Source organism: Danio rerio, chromosome 7, assembly GCF_052040795.2.
Source record: "Danio rerio strain M-AB ecotype USA chromosome 7, GRCz13ab, whole genome shotgun sequence".
Lineage (NCBI taxonomy): Eukaryota > Metazoa > Chordata > Actinopteri > Cypriniformes > Danionidae > Danio > Danio rerio.
Window position 1 is genome coordinate 35,849,517 of NC_141027.1, and position 23,302 is coordinate 35,872,818.

At 37.0% G+C, this 23,302-nt stretch overlaps 1 protein-coding gene and 1 long non-coding RNA gene across 40 annotated transcripts in view; one reads left to right on the forward strand and one right to left on the reverse strand.

Annotated features, from left to right (window-relative positions):
* Positions 1–23,302, forward strand: part of LOC110439935 (uncharacterized) — a 329,391-nt gene that overhangs the window by 261,498 nt on the left and 44,591 nt on the right. For 10 of the 38 annotated variants that reach the window (XR_015495928.1, XR_015495944.1, XR_015495927.1 and 7 more), the window contains one exon: positions 21,533–21,657. The exons of the other annotated variants lie outside the window; for them this stretch is intronic. This is a non-coding gene — a long non-coding RNA (uncharacterized LOC110439935). The remainder of the gene's footprint in view (positions 1–21,532; positions 21,658–23,302) is intronic. 38 annotated transcript variants of the gene reach the window in all.
* On the reverse strand, positions 10,665–14,202 carry irx5a (iroquois homeobox 5a). 2 transcript variants are annotated; one of them, XM_087259867.1, is made up of 3 exons: positions 13,638–14,202; positions 12,204–12,605; positions 10,665–11,659 (listed from the first exon to the last, which is right to left on the reverse strand). In XM_087259867.1, the coding sequence occupies exons 1-3, from the start codon at positions 13,878–13,880 to the stop codon at positions 11,576–11,578; spliced, it is 729 nt and encodes a 242-aa protein (XP_087115993.1). In that variant the 5' UTR covers positions 13,881–14,202; the 3' UTR covers positions 10,665–11,575. The 2 variants fall into 2 exon arrangements, with proteins under 2 accessions (XP_087115993.1, NP_001038692.1); NM_001045227.1 differs by having other exon boundaries at positions 10,670–11,659; positions 12,200–12,605; positions 13,638–14,163.

Here is a 23,302-nt window from a genome sequence, read left to right on the forward strand (position 1 = left end):
AGTTTTATTTGTAGAAATTGAGAGAGAGAAAAAAAATGAGACCAAAAAAAAAAGTATGTGCCATTGCATCTTACATTTTCTTGGCAGAGAAAAGTATTCGAGAAGTAAGTCTTTTTTCTACATGTTTACACATAAAGAATAGCAATGTTGACAAATCACCACTTAAATATTATAAGGTTCTATCTGAATCCTGAGTGGCTTTGAAATATTAAGCATTGCATTCCATATAGCAGAAATAAAATGGGGTCCCAAAATATACACATACACAAATAATATATATATATATATATATATATATATATATATATATATATATATATATATATATATATATATATATATATATATATATATATATATATATATAGTTATGTTTTTAACAAACATGTCGTATATGTGATATATGGTATGTGATAAAAATGAGAAATTTATATATATATATATATATATATATATATATATATATATATTATTTTTATTATTATTATTAACACTGTTTTTGAGCTTTATAAATGTTTGAAAAATTATTATTTTTTCATTAATATTATTAATTAGGACAAGAAATTACTGATTTGTGCAAGATGTGATGGAGTAGGGACAGGAGCAAGAGTTAGGGATTATTTAGAGAATATGCCTAAATGCTTTTGACCTCAAGGTGACCCCTTACATACCCCCCTCAAATATCATTAATCATTATTGGAATTCAGGACAGCTGCTTGAGTGAATAGAAAAACGAAATACTTTATATTACCCCCCCACTAATTTCATATCAGGATTTTGATTTGTTGCTTTATTCAACTTTAATTTACTGATGTTCTTTTACGTCCTTATCTTTAATTTGGGGAACTTTTGAAGGAGATGTTTGGAAAAAAGAATGTGGGTGAAGAGAAGACAGAGAAAAAGAAAAAGAAGGGTAGATATCTGATTACTTCTGTCTTTTCCCACACACTGATCAGAGACTGAAAGTTGAGAGCATGTGTCCCTCAAAGCAAGCAGTTCACTCCTGTTTCCAGTTTAACCTCCTATTAAACTGTCCTTTGTCTTTCTTCTACACTGGCGCAGGCTCAGTTCCATGCACACTGACCTGGGGTCAAATAGGTTAAGGGGGGTAAAAAAAAAAAAAAAAAAACGGCACACTATCCATCCAAGAGTGACGACAGATCTGTGCAATGTGTTATCAGAAAAAAAGTATATACTACCACTGTTTGATGATCAGTGGAGCAATAAATTCATTTATCATCATTTTATGGCTCATCAAACAAGTTGCCAACCCCTCTATGGGAGTAGCAAGAATTAGCTAGTGAAAAAGTGTTCATTTAAGTTGGGGCTAGGTAAGTGCTTTTTGATTGCCTTATCCAACAATGCTTCTCTTGACAAGCTAATAAATCAGATCCATAGGAAAATCTGAAGTGCTGCTCTAAGGGTGAACAACAGCATCAACTTCAGCTTACTCTCTCTCTCTCTCTCTCTCTCTCTCTCTCTCTCACTTAGAAGTTTTCAAAATAGCAACTTGTAAACAAACTGAAAAAGTGAAATCATTTTGTTTGCTCACCCTCATGTTGTTCCGAACTTGCTTCATTCTGTGGAATGTAAAACAAGATGATACAATTAACCCAAGAATGACGTATTGGCCTTCACGTTGTTCCAGACCCATAAGGATTAGTTGATTTAGACCACGTCTTCTGAAGAGACACAGACTCGTTTTTAGATGAACAGATTAAATGTATAGGCTTTTATTCGCATATTAAAAATTAGCAGTCAACCCTGTTTACAATATTTTGATTTGGTCACAGAAGCACTGTGATTATTTGCATCAAACCAGCATGTTTTAGCTTCTGCAAGAACCACTGAGTTTTGCTTTTGCATGCTTGAGCTTCTGTAAATATTTGCTGGTCATTGTTTAGATGTGAATAAAAACCTAAATTAAACGTATTCTTTATATAAAGTGATTGTGTCTCTTCATAAGACTTGGATTAAACTGCATCATTTTTATAGATTTATTTTATGGAGTTTTCTCAACAGAGAAACCGAAGACTGTCATATTTAATAAAAATATATATGCTTATTTGGACTCTGAAGATTCTTATGGGTTTGGAATAACATGAAGATGAATAACAGAATTTTAATTTTGGACTAAACTAAGCTTTTAAATCCAGTTGGAACCAAAACTGGAATTGGCCCTAATGACTTTGTGTACAGACGAAAAAAAACATTTTAATTTTGTGCACTATCCTTTAATGAGCATGTTTTCCACGTTGTATGCAATCCCACACTAGGCTGAAAAGAATACGTACCTTAAGAGCACTGCCTTTGTTTCGCGACTGTCATTGCCAGGGCTCACCTGAATGGTAATCAGACTGAAATGAGCTTGTGTTGAAATCTCTCCTGTGTTCTGTAGCACAATGTTGTACTGTGGCCCCTTTGCTCTGTGTTTGGCAGGCGGGTGAAATCATGCCATGCTACACCTATCTTGCCCAGATGGCTCTGGCATTCTCAGCCAGAGAATTACTTCTCAGACTGGAAATGGCGCCTTCATTGAAAATGAGGTCAATCGATTATTTGAGCCTGGGCTGAAGCTTGCCCCCTTTACTGCAGTGTAACAGGTATTAATGTATTTGGCAGGGTCTTGTCTTGGGAGGGTTTGTACAGACGAGATCCGGCACAGGAGGTTGAAGGGAGGCCACAGTTGGCGTTTTATCAGTTGAAAAAGCCTTGCTGATGAGATTACCTATTCTGCTTGGCTGTAAAGCACACTGCTAATCAGAGAGCTAGCCAACACTCTCTCGACTGGCACACAACCAACATACTTGGTTTAGAATGTGCTTAGCAAACAAATGATGGAAAAAAAAACAAAAAAACGTAGATGTCATTGTTAGTTAGACAGAAAGACATGGGAATTTAAAGTGACTGGCAAAACAGGGGTGAAAGGTAATTGGTCAGTGCATTCATGATCAGCTCCTAAATTCAAATCTGCTTTCTCGCAATAGCTGGTGCTGGTCTAAAGGAAGACGACACATTGCTTGTCAAAGATCAAAATCAGTGTTTTTGATTGCAGACATTTGAATACACTTATTACTAGCAAAACAAAATATTTGCGCTTTGTAAATTACACCCTGACGCAGTGGCGCAGTAGGTAGTGCTGTCGCCTCGCAGCAAGAAGGTCGCTGGGTCGAGCCTCTGCGTTTCTGTGTGGAGTTTGCATGTTCTCCCTGCGTTTGCGTGGGTGTCCTCCGGGTGCTCCCGTTTCCCCCACAGTCCAAAGACATGCAGTACAGGTGAATTGGTTAGGCTAAATTGTCCTTAGTGTGTGTGTGTGTGTGTGTGTGTGTGTGTGTGTGTGTGTGTGTGTGTGTGTGTGTGTGTGTGTGTGTGTGTGTGTGTGTGTGTGTGTGAATGAGTGTGTGTGGATGAGTGTGTGTGGATGTTTCCCAGAGATGGTTTGCGGCTGGAAGGGCATCCGCTGCGTAAAAACATGCTGGATAAGTTGGCGGTTCGTTCCGCTGTGTGGCGACCCCGAATTAATACAGGGACTAAGCCAACAAGAAAATGAATGAATGAATGAAAATTTCACCCTGATGTCTATGGAAGATGACAATGATTATAATTTAACACATAATCGCACTGACTGGGTTAGGGCTGCAAGATATTGGAAAAAATTTATATTGTGATGTTTTATTTTTCTGCTATAAATATTGTGATATGATTACAGTTTCACGAGATTTAAATAGCACTATTTGATGGTTTTCTGGGGAGTCTTACAGTATTCAGGTACAGACATTGAATAACCACAAGACAAAAAATGCTTTTCTTTGTTTTGTCTCATATTTAGTCAAAATATTAAACAATTCTTAGAGAAAGTAAAAATTTTGTTTTGTTTTTAACTTCAGAAGAAATTTGTAAAAGTTTTTCCTTAAAACAAGCTAAATTATCTGGTAATGGGGTGAGTGAAATAATCTTGTTTTTGCCTTGAAATGTAGATATTTGCACTAGAAACTATGAAATCATTTGAGTTCCATATAAATACAGTGTTTAAATACATTTCTGTAGCTCCTGGTCAACTATAAATCAGATTCAGCATTGCATGTCTTCACGATGTGTCTATTGTGAATGCGCACATTGCGATATTGATGCTAAAATGATTTATTGTGCAGCCCTACTATGCATATTATTCACAACAGATGCACATTGTTTTGGTAACACAACATTTTTCTTTTGATTAAACACCCACTTACTTTATGTAAGTTTAGAAGTAGTGGATGAATTGATGGGATGTAAATCCAGAAGTATGGAATTGCTGTATGTTACATGATAATCACTTCACCTTGGAAATATAATACATCCCAAATAACGGTCACATTAAAAACTGAAGCAGGGCGTATTCAGCTAAAGTATTTAAATTTACATGGGTTTATTTATAGCTAAACAATGTCAGCTTCCCTGCACAACCAAAAATACTCTACTTTTGAGCCATTCTCCAGCATTTGGGGCCTTTCTCCAGTGCCGTGCAGTGACTATAAATATATATAAATGTAAAAAAGCCTGACTTTTGTTTAATTGCTGCTTGTACATCATCAGCAAGTGCCTTCTCTTAATTGGCGTGTGTGGGAGTTCAACACCCTGTGAAGTGCCTGAAAGAAAACAGTCACAGGGCAGTGCTTCCTCCTCATTTCGTGTGTGAATGTGTACAGTAGGTCCAGGCGCACAGTGTTGTGACTGAGTAAACCGTGTCTTAACTTCTTCTCATTAATGTTGCCTAAACACACACACACACACACACACACACACACACACACACACACACTGCTGTCTTCACATAGCTCAAAATAACCTCGGCAAAGCAGCAGCCATTTATCTGTATCTGGGGAACTGATCCAATTACAGAGCTTACATTTGCATCCATCAGCCTGAAAGAGGGAAATTTCTCTGTGAAAAACTGGTCAGTTTTCTCTCCCTAAAAAGTCAGGGAAAAAATTAGATGATTGCCCCTCATTCTCCTGCATAACTTCTATCATCAAGCTTGGCTTTCTTCCCCAGGTGGGCTGCAGATAATGGACGCACACTACTGCTATCTCACAGAGCAGCGCATCAGAGCAGCCATTAGGCTAAATATCAGTGTCATAATGTGGAACAGATGTCTAGAAGAAAGGGATCATTTAAAAAGGCCAAATGTAAATAAACAGGCAGCTTGTAGACCTCCCTTCATCCCCTCTTTCCTCCGTCCCCCTCTCCGCTCCCCCTGTTCTCGTGGACCCTGTGTAGTGCCCAAAAGAAAACAGTTCATCAATCTTAATCTGAACCATTAAGGATGTAATAATACTAGCCGCTTATCTAGGCAAAGTGGTGCTGTGGGACTCTTAGGACTTGAGTCTAACGTGGTGAAAACTGTCCCCGTTTCTTCCCTTGCAGCAAAAAAAAAAATTAAATAAATAAAATGTTTATATGTACATTAAAGGGAAATATATTTGTCTTTATGCAGCTTCACCTTCAATGAGCCTGAAAGTTCATATTACATGAGTTTGTTATTAATTGTAGAGACACTAAGAAAATGTAATGGTCCATATGCACAAAGCTAACTTTAATTATTAACATCAATTGCAGTTTACAATTGAAGGTTAGATCGCTGGTGATCATGACACACATAATACCAATTTAAATTATTGGATCATTCGTATATGGATTATGTACATTTTTATATCAAGCATTGTATATTATTATTATTATTTTTGACTGTGTCTGATTTAATGTACTGTTAATACAATAGTGTGGTTGGACAGGTGAAGCAAAGGAAAAGCAACCCATAGTCCTGTGTTTAGAGTGACAGATGACAGTTTAGCATGTTTTAATGTTAATTAGTGTCTAAATAAGTTTGTTAGGGAAAAATGTATGGTTCTTAATTGGATTTTCATGGAATCTTAAATGTACAAACCAGTCTTTAGATCTTTATAGTGATCACTATATTGAACAGAACATGCATTACTGCTAGTTTTAATTTGACAGCTAATAAAGTATTTAATGTCTCTTCTGCATTACAACAGTTGTATTCTTATTTGGTCGAAAACGCGCTTAGGTCATTATTTTTGGTAAACGTTCTCCATATTTTTACTAAGAAAAAAAATTACGTATGGAGGTTTCACTTAAAACATCAAAAAGCTGAAAATGACACGTGTAATCTCTCCCCAGAGAGCCGCACGCAGGCAATAGAAAAACAGTGGGTGAAGTCTAGGCTAAAGCGCGGGTAAATAGCAGTAAATCACAGCCTGTCACTTCATCTGGCTCAACTTACAATGTACGTATGCCTATCTAAAATGTTCCTTTAACACAAACGATTTATAAGTGTCGACTGGGCCGTGACTTTGCCGAAAAGCCGCTCTTTGCTTCTCCTCCCCCCTAAATTAGAGCCCGCGAAATGATATACGTCAGAGCAGCCCTGACAGGAGCTCGATTTTTGGGGGAGAAAATGGGCTAATTTGTGAAAATTACGCCCCATGGCCGCGTCACACTCTTCGCCCCGGAGTGAAGAGAGAGTACGAGAGAAACAGCTGGTGTGAATTTTTAGCACCCATAATTAATTAAGAGGTTCCTCGGTGGGATTGGATGATTAAATAAAAGGGAGGAGGTATTCCCAGCATGCCATACTGAAGAGGCCACTCCACTGCAGCTCTTTGTGGAGGGCTTTGGATGTGGAGGATGATTTGGAGATGATTTATTCACTCACAAACATTTTTTCCCGATTATTTGTGCGATTATTAAACGTCTTTTTTTTCCAAAAAGAAGCTTTTGATCGACCGAGTTCCCACCTCTCTCTCTCCCCCTCTCTCTGTTTTGCTAAACTAACTAGAACTAATCAGCCGACATATACTTCATTTCAAGAAGTGTGAGAGAGAGAAGGGGGAAAACAGTTCTGAATTTGGCCACACTTGCTCTGCTGCCTCGCGCAGATGTCCCAGCGCATATTATAAGCAGGTCAAATAAAAGGGTGTCCTTTTACACATTCAAGCTGAATTTGATTCGGCTCAGCTGGAGTCGTGTCAGTGTGGAGGGATCAAGTAGTCGTTGGCTGTTATCAGGTGGACTGTTGATATTATACAGAAATCCGTTTTGGAACATTTGGTCCGGTGAATTTTAACGGTGATTTGGCGATTATTTTTATCAACAGGTTCTGGTTACCCCAAAGACTTTACCTGTTCTTCTGAAAAGGGCCCCATCGCTCACAGCTCGATTACGTGGCAGGTGTAATTTTACGCGTCAATGTTTTAAGATCAGATTTTCTGTTTTAAACCCATATTTAACGCGAAAATGCAAGACTCGTGTTCATTAAAAATTTATTACAGCCTAAAAATAATAATAGTTTGCTTGGTTTGTGGGCTTGAGCGTTAAGGCAGCTGCTGAATGATATATGTGCCAACAGATACAGGGGGTTTAGAGCATCAGTATTGCCTTTTGATTTCATTTTAAATAGTGTATTAATTTATTAATAAATCCTTTTTGAAAAGTTACTAAAGTACGTTTAATATTTAAAAATGTATACTATTATGAGAATATGTGCGGTCTTTTTTTTTCTTAAAATGCATTGTTTGCGTTTATTATTATTATTATTATTATTATTATTATTATTATTATTATTATTATTATTATTATTTAGTTTTTATTTGCAATGTTTTGAAATTATTTTCAGTCCCCATTATATTCCCTGATTCAAGTAAAATAGATTTTTGTTTTGTACCTTTCTGCTCCGTATTTTCCTGTAATTTTAGTGTATAGCTGTGTTGATCCAGTTTCTCTGAGAACGTTTTTTCCCCGTTTTGTGAATAATGTCACGTTTCTAATGAAATCAATTAGTTGTTAGTAAGTGGCCTGCAGAGACTCGTCTTTGCAAAATATTTTGAACAGCAAGGAAATAATAACAGTAGCCTAACTGCTCCATTTTAAATGATTTCATTTTAGTAATTCCGTTATTATTTCGTTTCCACTACCTTTTTTTCGATTTATCATACATTAAAAAACAATCAGAAATTAATTTGGACGTAAGTTATAACCGAATAATACTATTGATAATTGTATCAATTTATGAATCCGTTTTTAGTTTATATCACTGCTTTTGCTAGACTAAAATAAAGTAAACAAGTGTATTTTGTTAACTTGACTTTTTATGCAATCTTACTTTTAATTATTTTAGAGAGGTAAAGTTTCAACGCAGAACACTGAATTTACATTTTGAAATCTTATTTCAGCTTTTCCTCTTTTATTTAGCCTATCAATAAGATTCGTCTCGGTCTCTCTCTTCTTCTTTTTTTTAAACATGGGAACTGTCTTGCACTTACTTGACATGCACACAGTGGCTGTGGATTTCTTCCGAACAATGAGGCTGAGACCCATTCAACTGGAGAAGAGAGCGAGACGCGGGAAAAAAAAAAGTTGAACAAAGTCGTGTGGGATGATTACGGGGTTCGTATGTGGTTATTCATTTTCACAAAAGCACGGACCGGTCAACCCGAATCCGAAAGTTTACTGAATTAATAGATCGTGTCACATTGTGTCACGCTAAAGCTAATTGAGGCCTGTGTTTAAATGTACATATGGCTACAGGATTACAATAAACTAATGCAATAAACTTTAATGCAATCGAGCAAATCACTATATGACACACACAAACACAAAAGAAAATTGTTTTTCGTTACCATAATAAAAACTGCAAATCAAGACAATCACTAATTTAATTTACGTGTTAGTAGTAACTTTTGAAAATGTTCAGAAATGATTTCGTTCTACCACTCAAAGCTAAAATGTGTTACATGAGGTTCAGCCTTTATAGAATACATTAGGCATCTTCAGTGTGTTTAAAAGGCTTTCTCTGTTGTGTCTATAAGCGTTAAAATCAGCTTTTACGCAATCCCTGTCTACCCGTTGAAATATCCAATTGATTTCCATCATGCGTAAAATGAGATCGTAAATTATTATCGATATTTCAATATTTAAGCCTGGCGTGTCAGCATTAGAAAAGAGGATATTTAAAAAAAAAGTGACAATTCAGGCGAATGAATGTTGATAATATTAATTCGCGAGGAAAAAATCTAACCATCTGCGTTTGGGAATATAACATTGCTGCTTTTTATACCTCTAGAAGGGCTTATGCACACACGGGGGCATCGCATCGAATGCTTCAACTCCTTGAGGGATCAGCAAAGAAAAACATAATTATGCTATTTAGCCGGCTGATGTGGTGCAGCGGCAGCTCCATCCCACTCCGAGAGATTAAATATAGCTGCCCCCCTCACCCGCTCTGCTGCCGGGGAAGGACATTAGAGCCAGGGGAATTAAATGAAACCCAGGGGACTTTTCAACTGGAGTGCGCAAAGTAAACTATAGAGATTGATGACACGACCTCCGACTGAATCAAGTCATATCCCGTCTTCGTGTCTATTATTATTATTATGTTATCATTTTTATTGTTATTATTATTAATTATAATGTCTTTATTAAAGATAAATAAAAATCTAATTTAAAATTAAATAAAAAAATATCAGTGCAATTGTAATTGTCAAAATGTTTAATGGAACAACGTAAAATAATAACTAGTGTGTGCGTATTAAAGTCTAACCAAATGTGTTTAATTTTTTTTTAAATTTTAAAAACAATTATGACTTCGTCAGGGATTTGTGATGTGTTACTGAAATGTATTATTAATTAAAATGTTTACTAAATTTGTTGATTTGTTTTAAAAAAATTCTGAAAAACTAAAATCTTAATTTTTACATTTTAATTATAAACTCTGATTTTAGCATATTGAGCTATCTTCATGTTTGTTAAAGCACATTAAAAGCCCTTCGTTTTATTTAATCTTTACTCTCACTCCAGGTTATTTATTCCATTTGAAGACGGCTCTAAGTCTCTAAGAATCAGGCCTCGAAATTAAGAGCAAGTGTGACACCTACCTGCGGGTGAGGGTAGAGGTGCAGGACAGTACTAAGGGACAGGCCATGCCAGGGGGACATTTGCTTGTCACGGCACCTTGGCTACACTCTTGAAAGCCATCAGCGTCTATAATCCAAAGCACTATTAAGCCTATCCTACCATTTAATGATATAACAGAGCAGTCTGCTCCCAGATCCACTCCGCATCGCCGCGCGCCTCTAACCACTTTGCCACGCCTAGGAAATAGTAATGAGGTCTAAATTTGGCATAAAATCGAACTCATTACTGGAGTTCGCCACCTGATTGCTTTGCATATAACACGACGCGGTTGGAATGTAATTGGGTTAAATGACTGCTCGACACTTTTGCCGGTGTTGTCATATCAATATTCATCCGTCGAGCCATCTCTCTGTTTGCAAAAGAGAAATGAGCGATTTCCCGACTGAAATGCTTTAGGGAGAAAAAAAACTCTGCATCGAACCGACAAATAAAACCTCGTCTTCATATAACTTTTACCCAAACCGCCTGAGTTCCACATGTGCCGCTCCTGCTTGTTTTAAGCGATGAATCGTGAAACAATGTGTACCTGCTAATTACAAGTACAATCACACTGCTTTCACTTTAAGGCGTTTCAGCATTTAGCAATAACACTTGCCCGGTCATGATGTCAGTAAATAATATCGCTTTGATTTGTGCAGCTATCAAAATCTCATTCACAAGCATGCAAATTCCCAAATCAGTCGCTGCACACATTTTCTTTTCATAATTTACTTCAAAGATAGTGTATTGTCCATTTTAAATACAAAATGCTACATTAAATATACATATTAGTCTTTAATACAAATAGACTCAGGCGGCTGCAGCGTTTAAGACAATTCTTAGAAATTACATCCTCTTGATTAACCATTCAGAAACTAAGATTTTGAGGATAAGCATTTACTCAGAAAATAATTGTCCTCGGATTTTTTAAAATCAGAATGCGTCTTCTTTTGCTTCTTCTTTAGGCAACCACAAATAATAAATAAATGTCCGTGTGATTGGCGATGAATCCGGTATTAAATGTTTGACATACCTTTCTTTAGCTCATAAGGTGAGTCTTTACAAAGATCTACCTGTGTTTGGCTTCTTACTTTGCTCTCTCTTACCAGAGCCTCGGCTCTGTTTAAAACAGTCTGGCTTAATCCATTGAAATGTGCCGTTGAGCTGGTGTTGGTGCCATGACTGCTGTGGAGGTGTCCGAAAGTGCTATAGTTCGTGTAGCCTGGGTAAAAAGGGGACGTGTAGTAAATAGGCCGAGATAGAACAGTGTTATTAGGGAGAGGGCACTGAGGGGAGGACCGGGTCGGCGAGGCAGCGCTGGCAATGACTGTGCTTTGACTCAGACCCGCGGCCTGTGAAGCCTCACTGCTCCCTTTGCACCTGTCCGAAGAAGTGGCGATCTCGGCCAGAGACCAGAGTTTGGGTTTGGGCGCCGAGGGGGGAGAATGAATAACAGACGTTACGTTGCTGTTTCCCGTGCTCGCGGCGTGGCCCGGTTCTGAGGGCTTTTCTTGCGTAATGAGATCACTCCCTCTCTGTAGAACGGAGGGAGAGGATGTGGTGGGTTTCGCTTGCTCGGCGAGCAAATCCGTCCGCTCCTCTGCTTCTTTTAATTCCGAGTCTGTCAAAGGTGGATCAAGATCTTTAGAATGAGTCTCGTCTTTAAATCTGTCGCATGGTATTTCCCCTGGGTTGATGAGTTTGTGATCTAAAAGAAAAAAAAAATCAAATCAAATAAATAATTTTGATTAAGCAACATTGGTGGATAAATATGTATTGTTTTTTTTAATAATCATTCACATATCGCATGCACATTTAAATTGATGCGTGTTGTATATTTTCCACTAATTTAAAACAAAAACAAAAAAATAAAAACGGTTATTTTTGTGCAACATGCATGTGTAATATTTATATTATTATTATTATTATTATTATTATTATTATTATTATTATTATTATTATTGATAATAATAATGATAATAAAATATGGCCCGTATTATCATAGCTATAAATGAGATGCCGTGCGCCAGCTGTGTCCTTATTATGCAGCTCGAGATAAATGAAGTGCAAAACACCATACGTCACCAGCAATTCTCAGTCCATAAGAAGTCAAATTAGAGGAGTTCAAGGTGATTATTATTTAAAGCAATTCTCCCATTATAAATAATATACCACCATTAACCAGCAATCAATTTTGCGCCCGGAGTGGAAACGACTGCGATGAAAAATTGATGATTTTTCCACAGACCTGCCTCTGTGTCTGTGGAGTCTCCCTTGTCCGTGGGCTTGTTTGGCTCGTCGTCGTCGTTTTTCTCTAGATCAATGTTTTCGTCCTCCTCCTCGTCTTCACTCCGGTTCCGTGGGGTCCAGGTCATCTTGTTCTCCTTTTTTAGCCTCCTCCTGGCGTTGGCGAACCAGGTGGACACTTGAGTGAGGGTCATTTTAGTGATGATGGCCAGCATGATCTTCTCGCCTTTGGTGGGGTACGGGTTTTTCCGGTGCTCGTTAAGCCAAGCTTTCAAAGTAGCTGTGGCGTCCCGGGTAGCATTCTTGCGGTAAGCTGGGTCTCCATACGGGTACGAGCCCAGGGGAGCAGCATAAGGATGATACCCTATAGACCCGGCCATGCCTGTCGTGTGGTCATAAGGTGAGCTCTGCAAAGAGCCAAACCAATTGTTTCATTAGCAAAATATCACTTTGGACACCTGCGCACAATGCAGGATTGCTTTCAAATCGCTTACACAAACACTCAAAAGCCAGCATAAACAAACACACACACTTACGCACACACACATGCATGCCACATGTACACACTTTACGTCTAATTAATCGAAATTGTAAGTACAAGGCCGCGGGGTCACGTATTTTATCGTTTAATTTTGGCTAGATGCCTCATTTCACCCAAAAAGAATGACTGTAAAATACATTTTTACAACTTTCTTTCCAAATCCCCCTTCTTTGTTAATGATCATAAATCTCATTTCGACAGCTTTACTGACTTTTGACTATGTTTATTTTCAGATTAGCCAGCTAATTAGAAGTTACAGCTTTATGTAGGGTCATCTGACAGCGTGTTGACCAGAGCTGGCCTACGTGTGCGCAACCCACATTTAAATAGCCGGTAAAACATGTTTCCTTTAAGTAGCTTATTTGACTAAATACACGCCTGAGACAAATTGGAACAACTGATAATTTATTCTCTTTGATATCAGAAATATTCATCACAGACCAAATAGTTGAAGAAATCACGTTGTCACAAATGACAACATAAATAACATCAATTGTTAAATGGTTGTTCTTTTGCCTTCAGTAAATAATTTAAATTATGTGTGCGTGTTTTTTTCTGTTTGCATTTAATACTTTGCATTTGTTTTCAATAAAATATCCTCGTGCACTTTATCAAATGTTTATTTGAAAACAATTTGTTTTTTCACTTTATTATTATTATTAATAATAATAATAATAATAATAATAATAATAATAATAATAATAATATTTTACTACATTATGATTTAAAGTGACATGAAACCCAGCCACATTCCGCGAATGCATATTTGATTGCTAAAACCGCAAATGTTGCGCAAATGATTAGTGCAGCACAATATCAATAACAACGAAGCGTAAAAATGTATTTTGCCAACTTTCCAGAAGTAGAAACTAAACAAGAGAGTAAAAAGCGCACTCACCACATAAGAGGTGAAAGTAGCAGCGGCGGCCGCATCAGCACTGTACGGGAGATGGGAATTGTAGCCTGGCGAGGCGCTGGTGAACGCTGTAGATCCGGCATAGGGAGCGAAAGCAGAGCCAGAGGAAGATCTCCCTAGCTCCTCTGTCCGGGGTCCCGAAATCACGCTTGTACTGTAGGCAGGACACGAATAGAGTGCCAAAGAGGCGGATGGCTGATACAAGTAGCCCTGAGGGTACGCCATGGTGAAGATCCAAATATAAGCTTCTCACTTGAGTTCTTCTCCCTCAAACTCTCACGCGCTCGCCGCGCTCGCTCATAGAGTTCCGAGTAAACAGACCTCCGTCCTGTCCTCCTCGCGTCTAGCAGTGATGGAAATTAAAGAGAACGACGATTGCATAGACTTCACACTCGTTAATCAGTCGTTGTCAGACTCGCTCGCGGATTTTCGAGGCGCTCTCTCACCCTCTGAGCGCTCTGTGACTCTCATGCCGAGCGCGCGGGACAAGTTTTTTGCTCTCAGATGGGGCTTTGCTTCGGAGAGTGTCCTGCCAGGATGCTAAGTTGAAAACTGAGGATTCTGACGCCTACTATGAGCCTCTCGCTCCTCCTCTCGGGGTGTAGTCATCGAAAGAAAAGGCAAACTGGAGCTGGGTTACAGCAGCCCAGCCTGAATCGATTCTCTCTCTCTCTCTCTCTCTCTCTCTCTCTCTCTCTCTCTCTCTCTCTCTCTCTCTCTCACTCACACACACACACACACACACACACACACAGCATTCGTACCCTGGCACTCACTAACAATCTCCCCCGCTATCCCCCTATTTTTGTCTCTAACAAGCCTCATTGCCTTAGACTGAGCAGCTACAGCCCCTGGATGGCGGTCTCATGCGAGCCAGTGCATCAACTTCAACTTTCCTCATTTTCTAAATAGACGAAGCTTTCATTTTCACACGATTAATACCAAATGGACTGTTATCTTCCTGGGACGGCTTGCCAGATACAACAGGAGACGCTACAAGTACTGTTTGCAGCTCTTCACCCAGCTCGGTTCTGAGCGTTCATTGTGCGCTTGTTTGACGCGTGTAGATATCTATAATTTTACTAAGAAGACGCGACAGTCGGTAATGCATCGAGCCGTCGTGTCAGCTGAACGCGGGCAGGTTTTGACGTTGTGTTCTTTGGTTTTGTAAATTATGGAGACTTTTTGGAGAGGGAGATTATATTGCTTAATTTTACCCTATAAACATATCGCTATGTGTTTTCTTTTTACAGAAACAAAGCTGTTAACAAAGACTGCATGCGCGCTTAGATCAATTCTCAGCGGTAAGAAAGTGAAGAAGTAACTTTTGACAGGTGTTAACTGATTTGTCCGCTGGACAGTTTTCGCCTTAGATCCCGGAACAAACCAGATCTTCTTCTCCTTTACACCAAAGCCCCAAGCGCAGACAGATTAAGACCATATGAACCACGGCAAATCCACCACGACCAGGGGCTCTAAGCCCCTTTGATTCAAACAGATATATTCCTCTGCGGTGGAAGATCTCTTCGTGCATTTTATTCTGTTTGCCGTCAAACTAAATTGTGTGCGTCCATGTTAACAATGGAGATATATTAGTTTAGGTAGCTAAAATGCATTTTGTACTAATCCGATAATCAACAAATAAACATAACTGAGAAACTTAATAAAAGAGCAAGCTGAATTGAATGCCATGTTCATCATTATTTTCTTAATTTAAATGCCGTACACAAGCATTCACACAAGTGGTGAAATTGGCCACAAAGTTGCATTATTAATTTAGCATTATTTACCATATATTTCCCCTATTGCCAGGTAAGCCGGTGAATGCATACAATACTAATCATAAATAATAATAAAAAGCTTAATCTAAACAAATAAGTAAAGTCAATGATCTGGCTCACTTGTTAAAGTCTTTGTGAGCCGAAAGGGATCGCTGTAGGCGCTTCTACAGAGTGTGTGCATGAGGTCACGTGCTACTGCTCTCTCAAGAGTGAAGAATGATGACGCTCAAACTCAGTGGACAAATGTTAAGTTCAAAGCAAAACAAACTGGAGAAGTGCGAAACTCCGCGTTGTCGACTGCGATATTGAATATGTTTGTGTTGTATCTGCACCACCCGCGAGTGCATATACATTACTAAAATTCATTTGAGGAACAAGAAGGATATGGGTTATTTTTCGACATATTGTAATGCTGAAATTAAATAATGATCGCTTTTATAACAATTAATTATTATAAAACTCCATATACCTTGTATTTATTTATCTTTAAATATAAAAAACATTATTCTTTCTTTCTTTCTTTCTTTCTTTCTTTCTTTCTTTCTTTCATTTACTGAAGCACAGTGGATGTGTCCATTGCACAGTCACCTTTAAATAGTGTATCGGTATCCAAGGATACCCAGGAGTAGCATTTAAATGACGTCAATATTCATTGATAGAGTATTATCGGCAGTAATGAGTTCCTCTTCACCAATAGGATTCGATAAGCAGCCTGTTTAGCGATAGTGGAGGGGTGAATGAAAGAAAGCATGGAAATAGAAATGCAGCAGGGAGTAGTCACACTCCACACGCGCTGGCAGAAAGGTAGGAAACTACTTATTTAACTAAATGACATTCTCCTTATAATAGCCTCCTTAAACAAATTTCGAAAGTGAACGAATAGTTGAACACTGCGCTTTTGATGTGTAAAAAGGGGGACATAGTGGGAAATAGTTGCAGCCTTATTTTCCCGAACTGCTCCCGTGAACTCCCAGACTGGACGGCAAGGGGAGGTGTAGGCTTATGTTAGGATACGCGCTCTCTGTGATGTGCAAGTTATTCTCTTTGCTTGTTTTAAGACGGACGCTTATGTTTCCAATTATGCATGTTTGTAATAAGGCGTGCAGATATGCATGAGTCTGAATCATCGCACAATAGTGCAATATGTCAAACGAAATATAACGGGGACGACAAAAAAGTGGTGGTGGGGGGGGAGGTATAGCCTATTTCAAGTGGTGCTTTTCCACCAAAATGCCTGAGGGAAACGACGTAATTTAATTTGGATTTAGAAACTATTATTAGAAAGCATTATCTATTGTAGCAGACTAATTGCTTCTCGCGTTCGCGCGCAGAATGGGCTGGTTAAACAAAGTTAGTTAACGCGAAGTGCAGGACAGGTTTCCTCGAGGCACAAGGTTAGGCGTGTCTCTCCTGACAGCAGTGGGCAGCCGGTAACGTGTACACTACCTCTCTCTGTGTCCCCCTCAAACGGATTTTAGCCACTTCAAATCTGCCCTAAACCGATTAGTTGACGCCAAATATTCTTTGATGTATTAGCTAAGGGGTTTTGCCACTTGGAAGCCAATTGAAATTCTAAACAGTCCGCCGCTAATGCTTTGGGGAGATCCGTAGCGAATAATGGATGTGATTTATTTTTGACCTTGCCGTTTTTATGAAATGATTAAACACATGTGCACAAGTAAAGCCTATCCCCCAAGCAGCAAAGCAGCCTAATAATAATAATAATAATAATAATAATAATAATAATAATAATAATATAGACCATATTTTTATGTTCATTTTGTGCTTTTTGATATTTCAAACAATTTTACTGCAGATAGTTAATGCAGAAAAAAACCTAGACCACTCATATAAATGCAAGATTCTTTTGCAGATTGTGAGTGTGAAAGCAAAGTTGACTACATAGTTTTGCCTAAATTCATTTAATGTCCAAGAATAAAATACATCCTTAACTCAGATAAATAATAGTAATTATATATATATATTTTTTCTCATGCAACATTGCCAGTATGCACACTGGATTATGTGAGGGACTGCATACACAAGTGTGTTCACTCACAACAATGCTGCTTGTATTGGAGCGCTCCTAACCATGATTCAAATATGTAAGTAGGGCACAAGATCAAAAGGGGCAATGCTGATCCTTTAAAAGAGCAATCTAAATCTGTCAGTTGTCTCTAAAGGTTTGCCGAGGACCTTTTATTGAAACCACCTAGATTGTTGATGCAGGAGCTCATTTATTTTAAACATGATTACTCTGGTATTTTTTCTGCCCCCTGGAACAGGTGTGAAAATACCATGAGGGAGTTCTAGCAGATTTAATCGACTTGCTGATTCTCATCATGATAGCCTTTACCACCCCAGTCAATTTTAAAGTGTTCATATGGCAGAGATAGACTGGGTCCCTGGGTCCCACAGCTGTGGCTCCATATTCCCGGTAGTCTTCCTCAGAAGCCCCTGGTGACTGACAGGCCGTTAGCCAGGCTAAACGATGTGATGATGAGCTTTTTATGAGAATGGATTTAAAATTGAGAGATTTCAGACAAAGATTGTGTGCATTTTTCTCTCGTTCTTTCTGTCTGTCTCTCTCATCTCCCTCCCCTTTTCCCCTGCCAGCCAGCTAGATTATGATTGATTTGGTTGAAATGGATTGTAGGAAGCAGACATTGATTTTTCAATGACTTCCCAAAAAAAAAAAAAAAAAAAAAAAGTTGTATCCACAACATAGAAATCTCAGTATCCAACATTCTCTCCTTCTTGTGTCATTCTTTGCTCTGAGAGCGAGAAAGCACAGTAATGCAGTCTAGTCAACGATGAGACAAATGACCTGTAATGTTATTTTGAAATGAGTCAGTAAGCGGAGGGACTAAAGGAGTATTGATTGAGCCTAATGAGGATTGAGTGTTGAGAAAACAAGCTTTTTCAGGGTTTTGCAGACGCATGTCTTATCAGCACTAAGGCACACAACGATAAAATACGCTCTCTACTATAGCAGTACTAATGTAGATGCATGTGTCTTGTAGGGCTCATTTGCTGTCTCATGCTATTAACTGAGACACCAGTGGCCAGTATGCCCCTGCACGGTGTTGTAATCAAATAGCTACAGGAAAACAACAAATATGACAACAGATATTGCAGATGCATAACACATTTATTTTTAGTTTACAGTATGTGTGCTTACCTAAGAGCATAACTGGGTTATATAAGGTAACAACATGGGTTGCTGTTAGGTTCAGGGTTCAGGGTTTAGGTTTAGTGTCTACCCAGTTTTTGTAATGACTATACAAACTTAGCATGTACTGTACATAAGAAGCAAGATAAAAGTAAAGTGCTGCCATGTTTCCTGCACTGTAAAAAAAAATATATGATTAATTAGTTCTGAAAACATATGTTTTAAGGGCATTGTAACTTGCTAAACTAAGTTAATCATGTTGTAACTTAATTTTATAAGTTACAAGCAGTTTTAAGTCAGTTTAACATACTATAAGTTCAATAAAATCATAAAGTTAATTTAATTCAGCTTATAAATTGAAGGTAACCACAATGTTTTACAGTGTGTGTCTAAAATTTTGCTGAAGAGCATTTAGTTATCATAACTACATAAACAAGTTTGATCCTCAAAAAAAAAAAAAAAAAAGAAATTCACAGTTTTTTTTACCAAACAACTGGATAGTTTGGTGTATTTAAGCAAGATTATGTCTTGAAAGATCATGATAGGGATTTTTACATTGACAGTGTCAGTTGTAGTAACCACAAATGTAACCATATTTCTAGCCACAAAAGTAATGTTGTGCAGTAAAAATGAATGAAGGTGTTTTGCTTGGAGTGGGGTTAATAATTGATTCGTGTCTCATAAAATACATCCAAATGTATGTCATTTATGCTTGGATGAAGTTTACAGGTTGCATTTGAATTCTAAGATTCATATGACTATTACAATTCTAAGAAATCTTGTGTCATTTTTTTATACTCATACATACATAGTTTATGCAATATTCATGCATGTCCTTTATATTGCACTTGACTTACAGAAGTTTATTAAGTTTCTTGTTCATGGTCAAAGACAAGATATGTAAGACAAAGACCCAAATAAGAAGACAAAGACCCATTTTGGTGTCTGGATCAAACTGAATATATAATAACTTTATATAGATGCAAGATGGAGTTAAAGTGGGTACTGCTTGGTTCAAATGATGTGAGGCAATTAAAGAATATATTGTTTCATCATCACATTTTTTATCCAAATGAAACAGCATATTTTTAATAGCTGAAAATGTTCTGCTCAAAAGTGGGTTTAACCTAGTGATTCGAGCAAAGTGGCAAAGTAGAACGATTTCAAACAACAGTTAATTAGTGTTTTCAATAAGAATGTGTGATATATAAACCTGTTTTTACCTTTGACCCATATCTGTAATATCTGAGTTCTCAAAATATATAAAGATAATTGTGAAAATATTCAACAATTTACAATTGTGCTCCTGTTTCCCCACATGTCCAAAGGCATGCGGTATAGGTAAATTAAGTAGGCTAAAATTGTCCATAGTGTATGTGTGTGAATGAGTGTGAATGTTTCCCAGTGATGGGTTGCAGCTGGCAGCACATCCGTTGCATAAAGCATATGCTGGATAAGTTAGCGGTTCAGTCCGCTGTGGCAACTAAAGGGGACTAAGCCGAAAAGAAAATGAATAAATTTACAAGGGACGGTTTTCATTAAATACTTTACTGAGACTTACTGTCATCTCAATCCCTGATTTTTCGAAATGCCATTTATGTAAAAATGTTACTATATATCTGACTGCAGTTGTCAGTGTAAACCAACCATGCTAAATTGACTCTATTGCATATTCTAAATGTGATTACACTACTTGACCCTTCAACTATGTTACTTTTTAAATAATGGCAATACAGTAGGATGTGACATAAAATGCTGTTTGTTACTACACCAAAACTAAACTTGTTACAAAGTTAACAGTAAAGGTAGTATTATTTACAGGTATAGTAGTAGTAGTATATACAGATGAAGCCAAACATATTAGCAATCAAATTTTCCAAGTGCTTTTTAAAGTAGAAAATATTTTATCAACATATTTTTACATTTTTTTAATCAAGTAATTTAATAAATACAATCTAGAAGCTTAACTAGCTTAATTTAAATTACTAGAACAAATTGGTTTGTTCTGTAGCCAATCGGAAAAAGAAAAAAATACATATTAAGGAGGGTGATAATATTGGATAATCATTACAAATTATACTGGATAATGATAATAGAAAAATAATAAAAAAAACTATTTCATCCCAGCCAAACTGAAAGAAACAAGTCTTTCTTGAAAAAAAAAAAGAATAAATGAAATACTGTAAACATTTCTAAAAAAAAAAAAAAAAAAAAAAAAAATATATATATATATATGTATATATATATATATATGTATATATATATATATATATATATATATATATATATATATATATATATATATATATATATATATATATATAAAACACAAATTTGTGGGCTAATAATTTTATATATAGTTGAAGTGATTTTTTTCAACAAAGTTCTCAATATAATAGTTTAATAACTCTTTTCTAATAACTGATTTATTTTGTCTTTTGCCATGATGGCAGTAAATAATATTTTACTCATTATTTTTCAAGACACTTTTATACAGCTTAAAGTGACATAAAGGCTTAACTAGGTTAATTAGGTGAACTAGGCAGGTTAGGGTTATTAGGCAAGTTATTGTATACTGATGGTTTGTTTTGCAGACTATCGAAAAAAATATAGCTTAAAGGTTATTTAATAATTTTGACCTTAAAATAGCATTTAAAAAATAAAAAACTGCTTTTAATCTAGCATAAATAAAACAAATAAAACTTGCTCCAGAAGAAAAAAAAATTATCAGACATACTGTGAAAATGTCCTTGCTTTGTTAAACATCATTTTTGAAATGTTTAAAATAGAAAGAAAAAATCCAAAGGGGGTAATAATTCTGACTTCAACTGTATGTTCTTGACACACTTCCAGACTGTTTTGCCACTGCAATTGCATCCTTGTTTAACAATCATCACACCATTCGCTACACTCTTTCTCCACAGATTGTTCCTATTTAAACACCCCCCCCCCTGCCATCCCATTGGTCAACATCATGTCTCACCCCTTCTCCATCCAGACTGTGTGTGCACGCGTGACCAGGCCTGAGGTTCGAGCCCATGGCTTGCAGGTAATCAGCTGAAGCTGCTGCATAATTCTGAGGAGGAGTTGTGTTCTGCTCTCTCCTCTTCCGTGAGCAGCGGCGTGTTGTTGTTTTGTTTTCTCTGAGCAGCTCTTTGATGCCATATCCTCTTACAGTTGCTCAATCCCAGCAGCCATGTTTCATAAACATCCAACGGAAAACATCCTCTGCATTTGAAATGTAGATGGCTTTCTTTGCCTGCCTCTCTGCATACCGTACTTGCCCTCTCACATTCTCTCCCCGCCGCTTTCTCGCAGCAGAGGTGTTGGGTTTCTCTCCACTGCCTTTGATACGTTCTAACAGCTACCCGATCAAGCCTTGGTGTTTTGGGTGTCAAGTGTAATCTGTGGCAACAACAATGCGAGCAAGGCCTCATTCCCTATTTGCTCCTCATTAGGATGATATCACTGAGGTGCCGGATCTAAATGAGCTGTTTTGTAATGCTGCGATAGCAAATGATACGACCTCTCATAATACATCAGGGTATACGTTCAGTTTAGAAGAATGCCAACCAGTTATAGTACTTTAGAAACATATCTATATGCAAAAGGAATTGGTGGTTATTTAAAAGTTTAATGGTTTTTGGGGATATAATTGCAATAGAGTTATACAGAAATCACAAACACATATATAAAGATGCTTGTAAAGGAACACAGGCATTGAAATTCTATATAGACATCTTCTGCTTCCCCAAACCGGGTATTTTTTTAGTACATTTTGTTCTAGTCATGTGCCTCATATTGTTCTTCACCAAAATATTGTAAATACTTATTGTTTAAACTTTTAGAATGCCTTTTAATAACATTCAGGCTGTATTATAGTGGTGGTCACCACTGCAAAGATGCTTGAAGGATTAAAAAGCTGTTTACATTCATTCATAAGCATATATGCATTGTAATCTGGCTAATGACATGCCAAATATATTGACAGAAAATGATTTGATCTATTGTTCATCTAAACCAGAGATGCCCAAATTAGGGCCCGCTGGCCAAAGTTGGCCTGTGGTAACCTTTGATTTGGTCCCCCATGCCATCTGAAAATGGTTTACAGATTGTCATTTCTAATTTAATATAATCTTATATTTGTTTGTTTTATTTTTAAGCTCCTAAAAAGCTATCTAAAATTAAATGTTTTAATGTAAATGATGTAAATTAATCAGATTTAGTTTCAAATGTACATACGATGGGTAGAGGACAATACAGAGACTTTGGTGAGTGAATCAAGGCAAAGGAAGATTCTAGTATATACATCATTAAACTGTGTTAGAACTCTAATTGTTTTTATTGCAGTAAGATATAATTGAAAAAGTCATACTGCATTAGTTAACATCATTCAAAGTAATGTTTTCTATTTGTTTTTTAATATTATGAAGTGAATTAGTAAATTACCCATAGCAATTTTAATGTAAAATAGTTTGGTATATTTATCTTTGGCCCACAGCTATCAATGATATTTGGTTGTTGATACTTCATACGAAAAAGTTTAGGCACCCCTGATTTAGACTAAATGAAAAAAATCAATTTTTTAGCATTAGGTAATTAAACTAAACTGATGATGAGTAATCCATTCATTAATCTTAAGTGATGTTCATCTATTAGATGATATTTCAAAAACATTGAATCAAAACTCAATT

Coding starts and splice junctions, on each gene's coding strand:
- irx5a (NM_001045227.1), bottom strand. CDS start 13,880: ATGGCGTACCCTCAGGGCTACTTGTATCAGCCATCCGCCTCTTTGGCA. Junction 12,606..13,637: donor CTACTTTCACCTCTTATGTG/GTGAGTGCGCTT, acceptor GGCTCTTTGCAG/AGCTCACCTTATGACCACAC. Junction 11,660..12,199: donor CTCCACAGACACAGAGGCAG/GTCTGTGGAAAA, acceptor TTTTTCTTTTAG/ATCACAAACTCATCAACCCA.